The following is a 20,830-nucleotide window of genomic DNA, read 5'->3' as shown; positions in this document are numbered from 1 at the left end:
CAGAGCTCAGGGCTTCCAGTTCTATGAAAAGGAAGGAAGCCGACCCACGGCTCTATAAGAGCCATTTCCTCTCTGCTCTATTAATTCCAGAGATTAAGCAAGCCACTCCTCTGTGGCCCTAATACCCTGAGATAACGGCTATTGTGTTTGCTGCAATTCCTGCTAACAGAGCTAATCTTGGTAGATTGGTGGTGTTGCAGGCTTTTATTGTCAAATTAAACTAGTCAATGGCTCTCATAGTCCCTTCTATCATCATCCTGCTCCTAGAACTACCACTGGAATCCCTAATCCTGAGTTTCAGAACACTTGGATGATGTCTGAGTTCCCAGAGAGGAAAGTAGAAGTGTGTCAGATGAGTTTTTAAAAGGACAACAGGGCCAGAAAGTTGAATGGGAAGACCTCTCTGTGCCCTACTCACTAGCTTTTTGTTCTCAGTCATACTAGGAAGCTCATGCAATGTATCTAGTACTTGCTATTCTGACTGGCTTCTATTAATAGAAAAAGTAAGCTCGTCTTCCCTCTCTCATCCTTCCTCATTTTTCTTATTGAATGGGTGCAATGCAGTGATCACTACTAGACTGGGAGTCCATATGGAACCTTAGACTGTATTTCCAGCTCTTCTAGAAACCCACAAGGGGTGGGATCAGCTCATCTCCTAGATCTCTTCTAGATCACATTTGAGTTCCTTATATTTTGAGTTGGATCCCTGCCACCAAGTTTGCACAGAAAATTTCAATAACACATCTTACGTTCAAGTTTAAGATTAGAAGCATTCAATACCCCCCTCCCCCCATGGCCCATTGTCTGACCGATTCCTGGAGCTTTCTGGGCTCCTGACGATTTCCCACCATGGCGAAATGGGGAAGCATGCTCTTGATTACAAGCCGACTTTTCCAGTCATCCATTGTTTGACCTGCAATTTTATTCTTGACTCTCCAAGGCGTTTCCCAAACGACCTAGACACAGGGCTTAGGGAGACAAAAAGTACACTGTCTTTCAGATACGAAGATGAGACCACTGACCCCGTGAATCACAGACTTTCACTCTGAAGACAGGTTTGTGTGGAGTCAGCCACATTCCTTTTCCCTTCTTCCCACCCACCACCCTCATTGAGCACCCCCACCCACAAGGATGAGGGGCATTTTTGTGAGACAGTTGACTGGGATAAAATGACAGTCCTTGACCAGAGGAAAGAACAAAGTTCACTGGAAGGCAGAGAGGTGGATGGAGGAGCAGCTTCATGTGACTAAAATAACACTGGGCCTACAGGCATGATATCTGGGTCCTAGGTCTGGATTTGCTTTTGTGTGATATGCAGTGAGATCCAGGAAAAGCTTCCTCTGTTCTCTGAGATGCAATTTCCTTATATGAAAACATGGTGGCTAAATTAGGTGATGGCTTAGGGCCTCTTCAGCTCTACTAGAGTAAGCCTTATGGTTCATAGAAGAAGCAGCCACCAACTGTGGCACTGTTAGGATGCAGCCAAGTGAGCTAACAGTTCAAAGCCTGACAGACACAGGAAGGGAGCAACAGATGTTGAAAGGGGCTCATGAAACCCTGGTGCACTGATTTAAAGGAAACTGACTGAGCAGGTCATGATCATGGCTACTCCTCCATGACAGATAAGCAGACAATATGCAAACCCAGATAAAGTTTCATTTCTTTTTGTTTTTCATGATGTAGACATGAAATAAGAGCTCCACTAAGACATTAATATATAAGGACAGCTCTACTTCCCATAAACCTCCTTGGCAGTACAGCATCAGCCTCTAAAATCTCAAGTCTAAACCTCTGCCTCTGGAAAGATGGAGAAGTACTTTTCCCCATTCTCTCACTAAGTATCACTAAAACCTCTGGGCATTATATATAAAACAAACATAAGAAGACATTGAAAGGTGGAAAGAAAAAAGTATACTGGTTAGGGACCTTGGGACCTGAGCAATGATGCAGTGGTGAGTTCTCTGGATTTTGTTTCTGCCTCATATATACCAGACTTGGAGCTGAAGAAGCCAGAAACCCAGAAGGCCAATGGGCACTAACAAAGAAGCCCCAACAAAAGCCTGCTCTTTCTAGCCAAAAGACCAGGAAAGAGGCAACCTAGCAAGACAGAAAACTTTTAGACAATAACTGCTCTACTCCAGCCAAACACCATAGAAGAAAATGCAGTCCCATTATATTCCATCAACAAAAGCCAAATGAGGAGCCTAGACTCCACCCCCACATAGCAGTAATGAGGTGCCCTTCCCTATCCGCACTAGATAGTATCAGTAAAAGCCTAGTAGGGAGTTGGAATCCTCACCCCTGTCTAGCAGTAATGAGGAGCTCCATCCTCCCTGATGTCAATGAAGAATAAGATGGTGCCCCCCTTCCCTGCCAGAGCTGTGTTAGAGGAAGTCAGCTAAAACAGAAAATTTAAATAAGATCCAGTCTTATAATGCAATATCCAAAATGCCCAAGTTTCAGCAGCAAAGCACTTGTCATACCAAGAACCAGTGATATCAAACGGAATGGAAAATATTATCGGCAGATGCCAACAGCAAGATGACACAGATGTCGGAACTGCCTGGCAAGGATTTTAAAGCAGTAATCATTAAAGTGCTTCAACCAACAATTACAACCATGCTTGGAAGCAAATGAAAAAAATATAGAAAGTCTCAGCAAAGTAATCAGAATTCTCAGCAGAGAAACAGAACATATAAAAAAGAACCAAATGGAAATTTTAGAAATGAAAAATACAATAATGGAAATAAATTCAGTGAATCGAATCAAGAGGAGAATGGTAAGAACAGAGGAAAGAATTAAGATAGAACAATAGAAATGATCAATCTGAACAACAGAGAGAAGATATCCTGGAAAAAAAATAAACATAGACTCAGGGACATGCAGAATTACAAACAAAAGATCTAACTTTCATGTCACTGGAATTCCAGAAGGAGATGAGAAAGAGAATGAGACAAAAAAAAAAAAGTATTCAAAGAAATAATTGCTGAAAACTCCCCAAATTTGACAAAAGACATGCATCTGGAAATTTAAGAAGCTGAGTGAACCTCAAACAGTATAAATATAAAGAAATCCACTCCAAGACCTGTAATAACAAAACTTCTGAAACATGAAGAGAAAAGCCTTGAATACAGTGAAAGAGAAATGATACCTATAGAAGAAAAATAACTTGAATGAGAGTGAATTTTTGTTCATAAACCATGGATTCCAGAAGGAAGTAGCATAATATTTTTCAAGTGCTGAATAAAGAGAACTGTCAACCCAGAACCCTATACTCAGTGAAAATATGCTTCAGATATGAAAGGGAGATCAAGACATTCTCAGATCAAGAGACACTAACAAAATTAGTCAACAACATGACTCTACTAAGAGAATATCTAAAGAAAATTCTCTAAGCAGAAAGGGAATGATAAAAGAAAGAATATTGAACATTAGAAAGGAATAAAGACCAATGGAAAGAGAAAAAATTACGGGTAAATATAATGGACTTTCCTTCTCCTCTTGAGTTTTCCAAATTATGTTTGAAGGTTAAATCATCAATTATAACATTGTCTGATGTGTCTGTAAATGTATGTGGAAAGAATATTTAACACAATTACGTTATAAATAGAGGAAAGTAAAAGGGTGAAAAGAGAGGTAGGGTTTTACACTTCACTGAAACTGGCAAAATGTTGACACCAGTAGATTATTATAAGTTATGCATATAAATAATGTAATACCTAGAGCGATCCCTAAAAATGCTATACAAAAAGATAGATTCAAAAATGCTATACATGAACCAAATGGAATTCTAAATATTGTTTGAGTAACCCACAGGAAGTCAGAAAAAAGAAAATAGAAAAACAAAAAACCAGAGAACAAACAGAAAACAAAAATAAATTGGCAGAACTAAGCACTAATTTATCAATAAATACAATAAATGAAAATGGTCTAAACATACCAATTAAAAGACAGAGATTGGCAAAGAAGATAACATGATCCAATGATATGCTGTTGCAAGATGCTCACCTCAGATATAATGATTTAGAAAGGCTGAAAGTAAAATGATGGAAAAAGACACCATACAAATATTAATTTTAAAAAGTAACAGAGGTGGCTCTAGTGATATTAGATAAAGTAGATTTCAGAGCAAAAAAAAAAAAAAAAAATACCAGGGACAGATAGGGACATTACATAATGCTGAAAGTGTCAATTCACCAACAAGACATAGTACTTCTAAATGTGTATGCTTTAAACAGAAGACCTGCAAATATAGGAAGCAAACGTTTTTAGAACTGAACGGAGAAATAGAAAAATTCACATTTATAGATGGGGACTTCAACACCCTCTCTCAACAACTGTTAGAACAACTACACAGAAAATCAGCAAGGTGTAGAAGAGCCCAACAACAGGTTTCAATAAGGCCTAAATAAAATGCATAGATTGCTCCACCTGAAAAGAATATAATTTACATTACTTCAAACACCCAAGAAATATATACCATTATAAACATATTTTCGGTCATAAAACAATCCACAAAATATTAAAAGAATTCAAATAATAAATGATGTTTTCTCTATGATGGAATCAAATTGGAAAACAGTAACAGAGAGACAACATGAAAATCTACAAACACTTAGAAATTAAAAAGCATACTTTAAAACAAATTCACGGGTTAACGAGGTCTTAAAAGAAATAAAAATTACATTGAACTGAATTAAAGCAAAAATACAATGTATCAAAATTTGTGGGACACAGGTAAAGCTGTGCTGAGATGATAATGTATAAAACTAAATTTTTGTGTTAGCAATGAGGGAAAATCTAAAATTAATAATATAAGCTTCCACTTAAGGAACCTACAAGAATAAGAATAAAATAAACCCAAAACAAGCAGAAGGAAGAAAATAATAATCAAAATCAATAATACTGAAGACAGTTTGATAGCAGAGTATATGGTGACCATAGCTAACAACAATGTATTGTATACTTCAAAATAGCTAGGAGAGAGGACTTGCAATGTTCCCAACACATAGAAATGATAAATATTAGCGATAATGGACACCCCAAGTACCCTAACTTGATACTTTCACAGTCTATGCATTTAACAAAATATCATATGTACCGCATAAAGATGTACAAATATTTGTATCAATAAACATAATATTAAAGAGAGAAAAACAATAGAGAAACCCAATACAAATCTAGTTCTTTCATAAAATTAATAAAATGTACAAATCTCTAGCAAGACTGACAAAGGAAAAAGGGAAGATGCAAATTACCAATACTCTGAATGAAAAGGGAGATGTTACTATAGACTGCAGACATGAAAAGGATAATAAGGGACTACTACTAAGAATACACATATAAATTTGAAAACTTAGATGAAATGGACCAATCATTATAAAAGAACAAACTGCCAAAATTTACCCAATATGAAATAATCTGAATGGTTATATAATTATGAAAGAAATCAAATTCATAATTTAAAAATCTGAAATGAAAATTTTAAGCCCAGATGACCTCATTAAAGAATTATATTAGTTGTTTAAAGAAGAATTAGCACTAATTCTACATAATATCCTACAGAAAAGAGAAGAAGGAGCACCTCCCAACTCATAGTATTACCTTGACAGCAAAGACAAACACTGTACAAGCAAGGAAAATAAAAACCCTGCAGACCAATATTTCCCATGAATATAGACACAAAAATCCTTAAGAAAGTTTCAGCAATTTATAAAAAAGATTTATATACCATGATCAAGTTGAGTTTATTCTTGGTGTGCAAGGGTAGTTCAATATGCAAAAGTCAATCCATGTTAATCATACATACCACCATATTACCATAATATGCTATGTTAACAGGCAAAGACTAAAAATCATGTGATCACCTCAAAACAATATTGAAAAACAAGAAGACTCACATCCTGATTTTAAGACTTACCACAAAGCAATAGTAATCAAAACAATGTAGCACTGGTATAAGTATACACATATAGACGAATGAAATAGACTTGAGAATTCAGAAATAAATCCATTTTTTTTTTTAAGACAGAGTCTTGCTCTGTTGCCCAGGCTGGAGAGCAGTGGTTCGATCTCGGCTCACTGCAATCTCCATCTCCCAGGTCAAGCGATTCTCCTGCCTCAGCTTCCTGGGTAGCTGGGATTACAGGTGCCCAGGTAGCTGAGATTACACCATGCCCGGCTAATTTTTGTATTTTTGGTAGAGACGGTGTTTTGCCACATTGACCAGGTTGGTCTGGAACTCCTGACCTCAAGTGATTCGCTAGCCTCAGCCTCCCAAAGTGCTGGGATTACAGGCGTGAGCCACCATGCCTGGCCCCTAAACCCATAAATCTATGGCCAATTGATTTTCAACAAGGGTGCCAACACCACTCAATGGGGCAAAGAATAGTCTTCAACAAATGGTAGTGTGACAACTGGATATCCACATAAAAAAGAATGAAGTTGGACTCCTACCTTATATCATATACAAAATTCAGCTCAAAACTGATCAACAACCTAAACATAGGAGTTAAAACTGTAAAACTCTTAAAAGAAAACATAGAAGTAAATCTTCATAACCTTGAATTTCGCAATGGAACTTTATGACACTAAGAACATGAACAACAACAACAAAATAGATAAATTGGACTTCATAAAAACTTTTGGGCATCAAAGGACGTTATTAAGAAAATGAAAAGACCTACAGAATGGGAGAAAACATTTGCAAATCATATGGCTAATTAAAACCTAGTATCTAGAATATACACATAACACCTAAAATGCAACAATAAAAAAGACAACACAATAAAAAACAGGCAAAGGACTTAAATAGATTTATTCCCAAAGAAGATATATAAATGGCCAACAAGCATATGTAATGATGTTCAACATTATTAGTCATCAGAAAAATGACAACCGAAACCACAGCATACCACTTCCCACCCACTAGAATGGCTATAATTAAAAAAAAAGAAAATAACAAGTGTTGGTGAGAAGGTGAAGAAATTGGAACCCTCATACATTGCTGGTGGGAATTTAAAATGTTGCACCTGCTGTCAAAAACAGTTTGGCGGTTTTTCAAAAAGTTAAACATAGAATTACCATTTGACCCCACAATTCCACTCCTCGGTATATACCCAAAGGAATTGAAAATAAGGACTCAAACAAATACTTTTGCACAAATGTTCTTAATAGCACCAAAAGTAGAAACATACCAAATGTACATCAATTAATAAACGGATAAACAAAATTTTGGTATATCCACACAGTGGAATATTTTTCAGCCATAAAGGGAACGAAGTATTGATAACATGCTGAAACATGAACAAACCTTGAAAACGTTAAGCTAACTGAAAGAAGCCAATCATAATAGGTTACATATTGTATGATTCCATTTATATAAAATGTCTGGAATAGGTAAATCCATAGAGACAGAAAGCAGATTGGTGGTTGCCACGAACTGAGGGGAGGAGAAGAATGAGGACTAACTGTCGAATGAGTATGAGGTTTTATTTTACAGTGATGCAAATGTTTAGAAATTAGATAGAGGTGATGGTTGCATAACATTGTGAATGTACTAAATATCACTAGATTGTTATGTGAATTTCATCTTTGTAAAAGTATAGTGACAACACCAAATGCTGGTAAGAATGTGGAGAAACTGAATCACTCATAACATTGCTGGTGGGAATGTAAAATGGTATTGCCACATTGGAAAACAGTTTGGCAGTTTCCTTAAAAACTAAATATCCAGCAACTATATGACCCAGTAATTGCACTCCTGGGCATTTATCCCAGAGGAATAAAGACTTGTGTTGACCCAAAACTTGCACATAAGTGTTTGTGGTAGCACTATTCATAATAGTAAAAAACTGGAAACAACTCAGTAATGCTTCAATGGTGGTACATGTATACTATGGAAGACTACTCAGCAATACAAAGAAATACACAGTTGATACAAGCAACGGCCTGAATGAATCTGTAGAGAATGATTGTAAGTGAAAAAAAAAAAAAAGACCATCCCCAAAGGTTCCATACTATATTATCCTATTTATGTAACATTCTTAAAATAACAAAACTATAGAAATGGAGAACTGATTCGTGGTTTCCAGGGATTAAGGAGAGAGTGGGTATGGAAGGGAAGTAGATATGTCTATATATGAGCAAAATGAGAGATACCCATGGTGATTGAAATGTTCTGTATTTTGACTGTGTCAATGTCAATATCCCATTTGAGATATTGTATGATCATTGCACCAGATGTTATCATTAGGGGAATATGGCTGAAGAGTACATACCATCTATCTGTATTAGTTCTTACAACTTCATTTGAATCTACATCATCTCAAAAAATAATTAAAATCATAATATCCTATTATGTGATGCAGAAAAAGCCTTCAACAAAATTCAACACTCATTCATGATAAAAACCAGGCATAGAGGGGAATGTCCTTAAGTTGATAAAGAATATCTACAGTAAATCTACAGTTAACATCACACTTAATGGTTAAAGACTGACAGCTTTCCCTCTAAGAGTGGCAACAAGGCAAGGCTATCTGCTCTTGACACTGATATTCAACATAATACCAGAAGCTCTCCTAGTCCAATAAGGCAAGAAAATGAAATAAAATGCACACATTTTAAAAAAGAAGAAGTAGCTGCCCCCATGCCACACTGCCATCACTGACACTATGAACATCTGCATGGAGACTGGTGACCCCTGCGCCTACCAGCACCCACCCCAACCAAAGAAAGTGCACCCTGCCATTCTGCTACTGCTGCTGGCACATGTGAATGAGCATGGATCCTGCTGCTACTGTCTGATGGAGTGCTTTGGTTGGCACCATCCATTGGAGTGTTGTGACCAGCAGTCCAGGAACACCTCAGCCCCTTCAGCACAGCAGGTTTCTAACCTTGAAGGGCCAGAGAACAAAACTAAGGACTTGATACCAGCCCCCTACAGTTAGAACACACAGCCCAGAAGTCCTGAGCTGAGCTTTGCCCCACTAAAATCTCCCAGAAACAAAACCAGCAAACTGAACCCACCTTATATCACAATCAAACCCCCAAGGACATCAAAAAAGAAAAAAAAAAAAACATGCAAAGGAATGCAACTTCAAAGACTGAAAGAATTTCAGCCCACAAAGATGAGAAAGAACCAGGCCAAGAACTCTGGCAACTCAAAAAGCCAGAGTGTCTTGTTACCTCCAAGTGACCACACTACTTCCCCATAATGGTTCTTTACCAGGCTGAAATGGCTGAAATGACAGAAATAGAATTCAGAATATGGATAGAAATGATGGTCATCAAGATTCAGGAGAAAGTCAAAACTCAATCCAAGGATTCTGAGGAATACAATAAAACAATACAGGAAATGAGAGACGAAATGGCCATCTTAAGCAAGAGCCAAACTGACCTGAGAGAGTTGAAAAACTCACTTAATGAATTTCAGGATACAACTGAATATATTAACAGCAGAACTGACCAAGCTCAGGAAAGAATCTCAGAGCTTGAAGACTGGCTCTTTGAAATAACTCAGACAAAAATAAAGAAAAAGCAATAAAGAAGAATGACCAATACCTCTGAGAAATATAGGATTATGCAAAAAGATACATCTATGACTCATTGGCATCCCTGAAAGAGAAGGAGAGAAAGCAAACAATTTGGAAAACATATTTCAGGATATTGTCCACAAGAATTTCCCCAACCTACCTAGACAGGCCAGCATTCAAATTCAGGAAATACAGAGAACCCCTGAAAATACTACACAAGAAGACCATTCCCAAGATGCACAGTCATCACATTCTCCAAGATCGAAATGAAAAAAAAAAAATCATGTTAAAGGCAGATAGAGAGAAGGGGCAGGTCACCTACAAAGGAAACCCCATCAGGCTAACAGTAGACCATTCAGCAGAAACCCTACATGCTAGAAAAGATTGGGGGCCTATATTCAGCATTCTTAAAGATAATAATTTACAACCAATAATTTTATTTATAGCCAAACTAAGCTTCATAAGTGAAGGAGAAATAAGATCCTTTTCAGACTAGCAAATGTGAAGGGAATTCATTAACAGCAGACTTGCCTTACAAGAGATCCTGAAGGGAGTGCTAAATATGGAAAGGAAAGGCTGTTACCACCCATTACAAAAGCACTCTTAAGTACATAGACCAGTGACACTATAAAGCAACCACACAAAAAATCCTGTATAATAACCAGTAAACAACATGATGACAGGATCAAATGCACACATATCAATACTAGCCTTGAATGTAAATAGGCTACATGCCCCAATTGAAAGGCACAGAGTGCCAAGTTGAGTATAGAAGTGAGACCCAATGGTATGCTGTCTTCATGAGACCCATATCCCATGCAATGACACCCACAGGCTCAAAGTAAAGTGATAGAGAAAAATCTACCAAGCAAACAAAAAACACAAAAAAGCAGGGGTTGCTATTCTTTTATTTTTTTTGAGACAGAGTCTCGCTCTGTTGCCCAGGCTGGAGTGAAGTGGCACAACCTCAGCTCACTGCAACCTCCACCTCCCAGGTTCAAGCAATTCTTTGCCTCAGCCTCCCGAGTAGCTGGGATTACAGATGCCTGCCACCATGCCCAGCTAATTTTTTGTATTTTTAGTAGAGATAGGGTTTCACCATCTTGGCCAGGCTGGTCTCGAACTCCTGACCTCATGGTCTACCCACCTTGGCCTCCCAAAGTGCTGGGATTACAGATGTGAGCCACCGTGCCCGGCCAGGGGTTGCTATTCTTATTTCAGACAAAACAGACTTTAAACCGACAAAGATAAGAAAAGACAAGAAGAGCATTACATAATGGTAAAGGCCTCAATTCAACAAGAAGACCTAAGTATCCTAAATACATATGCACCCAACACAGGAGCATCAGATTCATAAAGCAAGTTCTTAGGGACCTCCAAAGAGACTTAGATAACCACACAATAATAGTGGGAGACTTCAACTCTCCACAGGCAGTATTAGACAGATCATCGAGGCAGAAAACTAACAAAGATATTTAGGACCTGAACTCAGAACTTGACCAAATGGACATAACAGATATCCACAGAACTCTCCACCCCAAAACAACAGAATATACATTTCTCTCATCTGCAAATGGCATGTACTCTAAAATCCACCACACAATCAGACATAAAACAATCCTCAGCACATTAAAAAAAACTGAAGTCATGCCAACCGTATTCTTGGATCACAGTGCAATAAAAAAAGAAATCAATGCTAAAAATTTCTCAAAATCATACAATTACATGGAAATTAAACAACGTCCTCCTGAATGACTTCTGAGTAAATAATGAAATTAAGGGAGAAATCAAGAAATTATTTGAAACTAAGGAGAACAAAGATACAACATACCAGAATCCCTGGGACACAGCTAAACCAGTGTTAAGAGGGAATTTCATAGCACTAAGTGTCCACATCAAAAAGTTAGAAAGATCTTAAATTAACAATCTAACATCACCACTACAGGAGATGTAGAGTAACTAGAGAAACAAGAGCAAATGAGCCCCAAAACTAGCAGAAGACAAGAAATAACCAAAATCAAAGCTGAATTGAGGGAAAAGATGTGAAAAACATACAAAAGATAGAAAAATCCAGAAGTTGGTTATTTCAAAGAATTAATAAGACAGACCACTAGATAGACTAATAAAGAAAAAAAGAGAGAGGATCCAAATAAATATAATAAAAAATGACAAAAGGCATGTTATCACTGACCCAAAAGAAATACAAAAAATCCCCTGTGACTACACCAACACCTCTATGCACAAAAGCTAGTAAACCTAGAAGAGATGGATAAATTGCTGATAACATACAACCTCCCAAGATTGAACCAGGAAGAAATTGAATCCCTGAACAGACCAATAACGAGTTCTGAAATACAATCAGTAATAAAAATCCTACCAACCAGAAAAAAGCCCAGGACCAGATGGATTCACAGTCAAATTCCACCAGATGTGTAATTCCTGGTACCATTCCTTCTGAAATCATTTCAAAAAACTGCGGAGGAAAGAATCCTCTATAACTCATTCTGTGAGGCCAACATCATCCTGATACGAAAACCTGGCAGAGACACAACAAAAAAGAAAACTTACGGCCAATATTCTTGATGAATATAGATACAAAAATCTTCAACAAAATACTAGCAAACTGAATCCAGCAGCACATCAAAAAGCTAATTCATCATGATCAAGTAGGCTTTATCCTTGTGATGCAAGGTCGGTTCAACATATGCAAATCAATAAATGTGATTCATCCCATAAACAGAACTAAAAACAAAACCCACATGATCATCTCAATAGATATAAAAAGGCTTTCAATAAAATTCAATATCCTTTCATGTTAAAAACTCTCAACAAACTAGGCATTGAAGGGACATACTTCAAAATAATAAGAGCCATCTATGATAAGCCTACAGCCAACATCATACTAAATGGGCAGAAGCTGGAAGTATTCCCCTTGAAAACTGGGACAAGACAAAGATGCTCTCTCTCACCACTCCTATTCAACATAGTATTGGAAGTCCTATCCGGAGCAATCAGGCAAGAGAAATACATAAAGGGCATCCAAATAGGAAAAGAGGAAGCCAAATTATCCATTTGCAGACGATATTATTCTATTCCTAGAAAACGCCATATTCTTGCCTAAAAGTTACCTGATCTGATAAACAACTTCAGCAAAGTTTCGGAATATAAAATCAATGTTCAAAAATCAGTAGCATTCCTATACACCAACAACATCCAAGCTGAGAGCCAATTAAGGATGTAATCCCATTCACAATAGCTACAAAAAGAGAAAAATTCCTGGGAATATGGCTAACCAAGGAGGTGAAAGATCTCTAGAACAAGAGTTAAAAAAAACTGCTCAAATAAATCAGAAATGACACAAACAAATGGAAAAACATTCCATGCTCATGGATAGAAAGAATCAATATTGTTAAAATGGCCATACTGCGTGAAACAATTTACAGATTCAATGTTATTCCTATCAAACTAACAATGACATTCTTCACAGAATTAGAAAAAAAATTAAAATTCATGTGGAACCTAAAAGAAGCTGAAATAGTCAAGGCAATCCTAAGGAAAAAGAACAAAGCTGGAGGCATCATGTTACCAAACTTCAAACTATACTACAATGCTACGGTACCCAAAACAGCACGGTGCTGGTACAATAACAACAGGCACATAGACCAGTGGAACATAATACAGAGCCCAGAAATAATGTTGCACACTTACAACCATCTGATCTTCAACAAAGTTGACAACAAGTAATGAAGAAAGAACTCCATATTCAGTAAATGGTGCTGGGATAACTGGCTAGCCATATGCAGAAGATTGAAACTTGACCCCTTCCTTACACCGTATAGAAAAATCAACTCCAGGAGGTTTAAAGACTTAAATGTAATACTTCAAACTATAAAAATCCTGGAAGATAACTCAGGAAATATCATTCTGGATATAGGCTCTGGCAAAGATTTTATGACAAAGATGCCAAAAGCAACTGCAAAAAAACCCAAAAATTGACAAATAAGACCTATTTAAACTAAGGAACTTCTGCACAGCAAAAGAAACTATCAACAGTGTGAACAGATAACCTACAAAATGGGACAAAATATTCTCAAACTATGCATCCAACAAAGGTCTAATATCTAGAATCTATAAGTAACTTAAATCAACAAGCAAAAAATAACCCCATTAAAAAGTGGCAGAGCACACGAATAGATACTTTTTAAAAGAAGTCATACATGTGGCAAACAAGTATATGAGAAAATGCTCAACATCACTAATCATTAGAGAAATGCAAATCAAAATCACAATGAGATACCATCTCACCCCAGACATTTAATGGCTATTACTAAAACATAAAAAAAAAAGACAGAGGTTGTGGAGAAAGGGGATAGTTATACACTACTAGTGGGAATATATAACTAATTGAACTAATAGACATCTACAGAACAAAAGCAGTTTAGTGATTTCTCAAAGAACTCAAAGCAGAATTAACACTTGACCCAGCCACCCCATTATTGTGTATATACCCAAGGGAATATAAATCATTCTACCATAAAGACACACACATGCATGTGTTCATCACAGCACTATTCACAATAGCATATACATGGAATCAACCTAAATGCCCATCAACACTAGACTGGATAAAGAAAATGTTGTATATGTACCCTGTGAAATACCATGCAGCTGTAAAAAAAAAAAAAAAAAAAAAAGGAGATCATGTCCTTGGTCCTTTGCATAAATGTGGATGGAGCTGGTGGACATTATCCTAAGTGAAAAGAACAAAAGTCCAAAAACTGCATGTTCTCACTTACAAGTCAGAGGTAAACATCGAGTACATATGGACATAAAGAGGGGAACAACAGACACTGAGGCCTACTTGAGGGTGGAGGGAGGGAAGAGGGTGAGGATCAAAAAACTACCTAACAGGTACTATGCTTATTACGTGGGTGGAAAAATAACCTGTACACCAGACCCCTGTGACATGCAATTTACCTGTATATCAAACCCGCACATGTACCCCTGGACCTAATTTTTTTTAAAAAAGTAGAAAAAAAAAGAAGAAGAAAAAGTAAAACGATTGCAGTTGACATGATTGTCTATCTGAAAAATCTCCAAGTGTCTACAGAGAAACTGCTAGAACTCATACATGAGTTCAGCAAATTCTCAGGATACAAGATCAACATATAAAAATTAATTGCATTCCTATATACTAGCAATGAACACGCAGACATCGGAATGAAAACACAATACCATATACTATTGCTCAAAAAACACTTACATGTAAATCAAGGAAAACATGTACAGGATGTATAAACTGAAAATTACACAACACTGATGAAAGAAATCAAAGAATTAAAGAAATGGAGTAATATACCATGTTCATAGATTGGAAAACTCAACATAGTAAAGACATTGATTTCTCCCAAATAGATATCCAGGTTTAACCAATTCTTATCAAAATTCCAGCAAGATTTTTTGTAGATATAAAAAGGATTTTTCCAAAATTTTATGGAAAGGAAGTAGAGGAGCTGAAACAATTGTGAAAAAGAAGAATAACCAGTGTACCTGATTTAAAGACTTAATAAATGGCTACATTAATCAAGACTGTGCAGTAATGGCAGAGGGACAGACAGATAATTGGAACTGGACAGAGAACCTAGAAATAGACTCACATAGATACGCCAAACTGATTTTTGACAAAAGTGCAAAAGCAATTCAGTGGAGGAATAATAGCCTTTTCAACACATGGTTCTGGAACATCTATAGGCAAAACATGAACTTCAATCTACACCTTACACCTTACACAAAAATTCACTCAAAGTGATCATTGAGCTGAATTTAAAACATAAAACTATAAAAGTTTTAGGAAAAATAGGAGAAAATCTTCTGGGTTTAGAGCTAGGCAAAGAGTTCTTTCTTAGATGTGACACCAAAAGCATAACCCATAAAAGGAAAAATTCATAAACTAGACTTCATCAAAAATAAAATCTTTCGCTCTGTGGAAGACCCTGTGAAAGACCCTGTGAATAGGATGAAAAGTCAAGCTGTAGACTGGGAGAAAATATTTGCAAACCTATGTTTAATAAAGGACTTGTATCTAGAATGTATAAAGAATATCAAAACTTAACAGTAAGAAGACAAACCATCCAATTAGAAAACGGGCAGAAGCCATTTTGGGGGTCAAGGCGAGTGGATCACCTGAGGTCAGGAGTTCGAGAACAGCCTGGCCAACATGGCGAAACCCCATCTCTATTAAAAATACAAAAATTAGCCGGGTGTGGTGGTGTGCACCTGTAATTCCAGCTACTCATGAGGCAGGAGAATCGCTTGAACCCATCCATGAGGTGGAGGTTGCAGTGAGCCAAGATCACACCACTGCACTCCAGCCTGGGCAAAGGAGTGAGACTGTCAAACAAAAAAAAAAAAAAAAAAAAGAAAGAAAGAAAAGAAAACAGGCAAAAGATATGAAGAGGCATTTCACTGAATTTCACTGAAGAGGATATACAGATGGCAAGTAAACACATGCAAAGACGTTCAACATCATTAGCTATTAGGGAAATGCAATTTAAAGCCACAATGAGATACCACTACCTACTTAACAGAATGGCTAAGCTAAAAAACAATGACAACATCAAATGCTGGTGAGGAAGTGGAGAAACTGGATCACTCATTTACTGCTGGTGGAAATCAGTTTGACAGTGTCTTACACAACTCAACATGCAACTTCCATATGACTCAGCAATTGTACTCCTGGGCATTTATCCCAGAGACATGAAAGTTTATATCAAAAATTTATATACAAAAATTTATATTTTAGAATAGAAAATGTTTCTTATAAATTTTTAAAATTTTTATACAGAAACCTGTACCAATATCAATTTCCAAGTTTTGATATTGTGCTATTGTTATATGAGCTGTAACCACTGGGGAAAACTAGATGTAAGGTACAGGGGGGCCTCTTTACTGTGTTTGCAACTTCCTGTGAATCTAATTTTTCCCAAATAAGAAACTAACTGCTATTCCAAAAGGACTTCAGGGTCCAGATGCAGGGGGACATCAATTCTTCTTACTGCTTTTGGGACCTTTCCTACATAGCACTATTTTTTTTCAATCAACTTTTGATGTTTGTACAGACTTTCTTATTAAAAAAAAGAAACAATTCCCACCCAAATATTTCTTGGGTGCTTCAGGGGCCAAGCCTTAGGCCTCAGGAGTGACCTCATACAAATGTGAGGGTCTAGAGACATCCCAGTAAAGACAAAATGGCATGATATACAGTGCACCCAAATGAAGAAGAAAAAAAAGAGGCCTCTGATACTGCTAAGGCCATCACTAACTCCCTCATCCAGATGGGCCCAGCATCTCCAGCTTCTCTGGAGGATGGAAGCTCAGATCTCATTATAGGACTGGCAACACAAAACCTGTCAACTTCAAGCAAGCTGCCCATTCAGCCCTAAAGAAAAAAGGTTTAAAATGCTGCTTTGGCTTTCAAAGACTTCCACTCTATTGATTTTATGCCTTCCCCCTTTGTGACACCCGGAGCCAATGTAAAGCGGACTGGTGAGGTAGTGGCCAAAACTTCCTACACAAAGGCTCAATTCTCTGGTGTGCAGTAGCTGCCTACTCCCTCACCACCACAATCTTCATCAGGTACTGGCTGGACCCAGGAAGCAGGGCCAATGGAGGGGACACTGGAGAGGGATCACTGCCTGTACATTGACTTTGGTCCAAGTTGAAAGGTATCTCACAACCTCAGCACATTAGCCTGTGGACACACCTTTGTTTCTTCTTTCCCTCTAGATGAATCCAAGCCTATGAAATAGCCCTTAAGCAGACCTTTCTGTCCAAAGCAGGAGTAAGCCACATTTTGCATACAAATGCCTGGCTGTGTACCATCTTCCCATGGCAATGTTCATGAGCACCTGCCCTGGAAGCCTATGCCTCTGATAGAAAGAAACCAAATCCTCAGCAATGTTTCTCACTCATGCACAATCCAGGGATAAAGAGGAACTCCAAAGCCATCTGCCACATGCAATTTGGAGTTTAGTCAAATAAATCTGTGGGTCTTCAACTTTCGATTTTATATTACATCCATGTTTGCTTTAATATAGGAAAAAATGCCTGCGTCCTCAAGTAAATGGTTGTTCCAGGGACATGTGTTGCTCTGTGGCTTTGTTACTTGTGGACCCAGGAAGTGGAATGGAGTGAGTACTGTACTCACACCTTAGTCACAGGAACAGAGGCCTGTGGGCAGTCTCTTTTCCCACATCAGGCTCTAAGTACACACCTGGGAGCCCTTAGCCACCCATACCCAGAAGAAGATATGAAAGAGAGCAAAGACCCTCTGTGCTGGGCTCTGAAGGCACCCCAGTAACCCCAGAGTTATCACTGGTTTACCCCTCCTTACATTATCTATGACCTCTTGCTTATCTGGGACCTTTAGCTCCCAGACCATGGACCCTGCTGGATCCCTAATGCCCATCTCAAAGTGCCAGTTGGAGCTAGATCTACCTTGCTGCCACGTGACTCTAGGCATGACAGGAAGGAAATGAGGAACCAAATCAAAGGCACCTGGCAAGAAAGGAAGAGGAGTATGTGGATATTGATTGAGCAACCCCAAAAGGCTGAAATCTTCTTTAGAAGCTCAAAGGTGTCTGAGCCCCACAACCCTCACCAAATCAGAGGAAAAATGAACTAAGGGGCAGAAATAACTTTGGGCTTCAGCCTGGAATGTCCAAAGGTTAGCTGCATTGTGAAGTCAAGCTCTGTGCCTGCTTCTGAGCTGTACTCTTAGTGACTCCAGGTAAGTTGCTGGACATGCCTGAGTCTGTCCCTCATCCTAATAGCTTCTTCTTCTGTTCCCTGGATGGGGTGAGGATGAGGAGACAGGTGTGGTTCAGGCATTCCCAAGAAAAGTTCTGAGGTGAGGCCATCATGTCCTACCTGGAGTCTCCAGACTATTGGGCAGATTTGGGGTTAAGGCAGAAGACATTCAATATTAGAGCCATCATTTTTCAAGGGTGAAATTTGGCCCTCAAAGAAAAGAAAAGCCAAAAGAACTCCTGCTTTCAAATGAGCTTGCAGAAGAACGGAACATATCTACTTGGGTGAAGATAATGTTGATGGCAGAGTAATTCAAGTCTATCTTCAAACATGCATGTTGATGTTATGGATTGAATTATGTCCCCCAAATTAATATGTTGACATCCTAACTCCCAGTACTTCATAATGTGATCTTATTTGGAAATAGGGCCATTGCAGATGTAATGAGCTAAGATGAAGTCTTACTGGAGTAGGGTGGGCCCTTAATCCAATATGATTGGTGTCTGTGTAAAAAGGGGAAATTTGGACACAGAAACATGCACACAGAGAGAACACTATGTAAAGATTGGAGCTCTGCTGCCTCAAGCCAAGGAAAGAGGCCTGGAACAGGTCTTTCCCTAGAGCTGTCAGAGGAAGAGTGGCCCTGCTGACAGACCTTGATCTTGGACTTCCGCCTCCAGAACTGTGAGACAATCAATTCTGATGCTTAAGTCATCTAGTTTTTCATATTTTGTTATGGCAGCCCTAGCAAACTAATACATTGGGGATAAAAATGTTTCTGCAGGCAAGGTGAAGATGCCAGTGGAGACTGGCCCATTTCCACAGCAGACCATACTTGCTGGTTACTTTGAGCTTCTGGGCCTGCTTAGTCTTCCGTGGTGAGGGACTGACCATCTCTCATTATGATGAATAAGAGCTGGAACATCCTGAGCCCAGAGCAGTCCTTGGCTCTTGGCACTTAGAGAACACCTAGCTCTGGATTCTTACTATTCTGCTATCCTTATGAGCCTGAAACCAGGGATCATTTATCTCAGGTGGCTCTCAACCAGAAAACCCAACAAAATACTTTGCTCATGGCAAATGCTTATAAACTTCTGTAGACAAAACTGTGGTACAGGGGCCATATGGGAATGGAGAAGAAGCAATTGGAAGGCAGCATCTTCATGGAAATTTTGCATGGCTTGATGGCCAGCTGAATACAGACCAGGAGGCTAAGGCCATTCCTACTTTCCAGACTTCCGGCCTGGATGGTGGGAAGAAATGTGGGGCTGCTGATAGGCAGAGAATGCTGCACCAGCAATAGACTCCTCAAGCCACTGTCATCAGTCATGACCACTTCTGGCTGCAATTAGAGCAGATCACCCTGCTGTACTAGGGACTAGCTAACTGTTACTAGTTACTGTATACCACTAACAATCTTAGTGTTATGCTAGGACGTGAATAAAGTAGGATGCCTTGATCCGGGAAACCAGACCTGGGAGAAGCAGAAGAGCCCAGGCTGGAGACAGGCAGGGCAAAGGTTAATAAGGCTGACCTCCTAGATGTCAGTATAGCCAAGGCTTTGGAGCCCAACAAGCAGGACCTGAAACAGAAAGGTTGGCTTCTCAGTCATGAGTTACAGGGCTCTGGGAAAGCTGTTTAAACTTTAGGACTCAGTTTCCTCATAGGTAAAACGCAAAGTTCTATACAGGAATATAACAGCTACCTTTGGGTGCCTGCTATGAGCCAGACACTGGGCTTGACAATTTACACAGAGCATTTCACTGGCTCGCTCCAACAACCCCACAAGGTACATAGGTAGAACCTTCTGTACAGATGCTCCCTCTGTGTTCCCTAGGTCCTTGGCAGGAAGTATTTGTCTAGCATTTGATTCCTCCTCTAGACTGTAAATTCTTGTGAGAGAAAGAAACATGTCTTATATGTGGCTGTAGCCCCAGAGTATTCAGAGCATAGTAGGGTCTCGGGAATGATCTCCCGAATGGATCTGCAGGGTGGATTCAAGCGTGGGTGGAGGGCTGGACTAGAACTCTCTGAAGGCATCACCCAACCTAGAGCCTGGATGACTTGGTGTGCTGAAGCACAAGTGAGCTTAGCAATGCATAACACATTGCTTAATATTTCTGTGAATTTTAAAGGACTGTTTTGACACTATGCAAGAGCTGTGAGGCATATAATTACAGCCTTGTGCTAACAGATATATCAATATTCTAAAACATCACTTTTAGTTTTGAAAAGTTAACTTTAAAAAGCTCAAAGTGATGTGGAGAAATTGGAGCCCTCATACATTGTTGGTGGGAATGTAAAACAGTGAAGTTGTTATGAAAAACTAACATAGAGTAGCTATATGATCCTACAATTCCACTCCTAGATATATGCCCAAGAGGATTGAAAACACAGATTCGTAAAAAATCTTGAACAGGAATGTTCATAGAAACACTACTCATAGTAGTAGCCCAAAGTAGAAACAACCCAAATGTCTATCAACAGGT

The 20,830-nt window shown here is 38.5% G+C and overlaps 1 protein-coding gene across 9 annotated transcripts in view; it reads right to left on the bottom strand.

Annotated features, from left to right (window-relative positions):
- The window catches only part of MAMLD1 (mastermind like domain containing 1), a 142,605-nt gene that overhangs the window by 65,307 nt on the left and 56,468 nt on the right, over positions 1-20,830 (bottom strand). For 7 of the 9 annotated variants that reach the window (XM_054545191.2, XM_054545194.2, XM_054545192.2 and 4 more), the window contains one exon: positions 810-968. The exons of 1 other annotated variant lie outside the window; for it this stretch is intronic. In XM_054545191.2, coding sequence (XP_054401166.1) covers positions 810-905 — 96 coding nt within the window. In that variant the 5' untranslated portion in view covers positions 906-968. Of the gene's footprint in view, positions 1-809; positions 969-11,914; positions 12,395-20,830 lie in introns of those variants that run through there. One more of the 9 variants, XM_009235364.4, reaches the window with a different exon arrangement.

Source organism: Pongo abelii, chromosome X, assembly GCF_028885655.2.
Source record: "Pongo abelii isolate AG06213 chromosome X, NHGRI_mPonAbe1-v2.0_pri, whole genome shotgun sequence".
Lineage (NCBI taxonomy): Eukaryota > Metazoa > Chordata > Mammalia > Primates > Hominidae > Pongo > Pongo abelii.
This window is presented reverse-complemented; position numbering and strand designations above follow the sequence as displayed.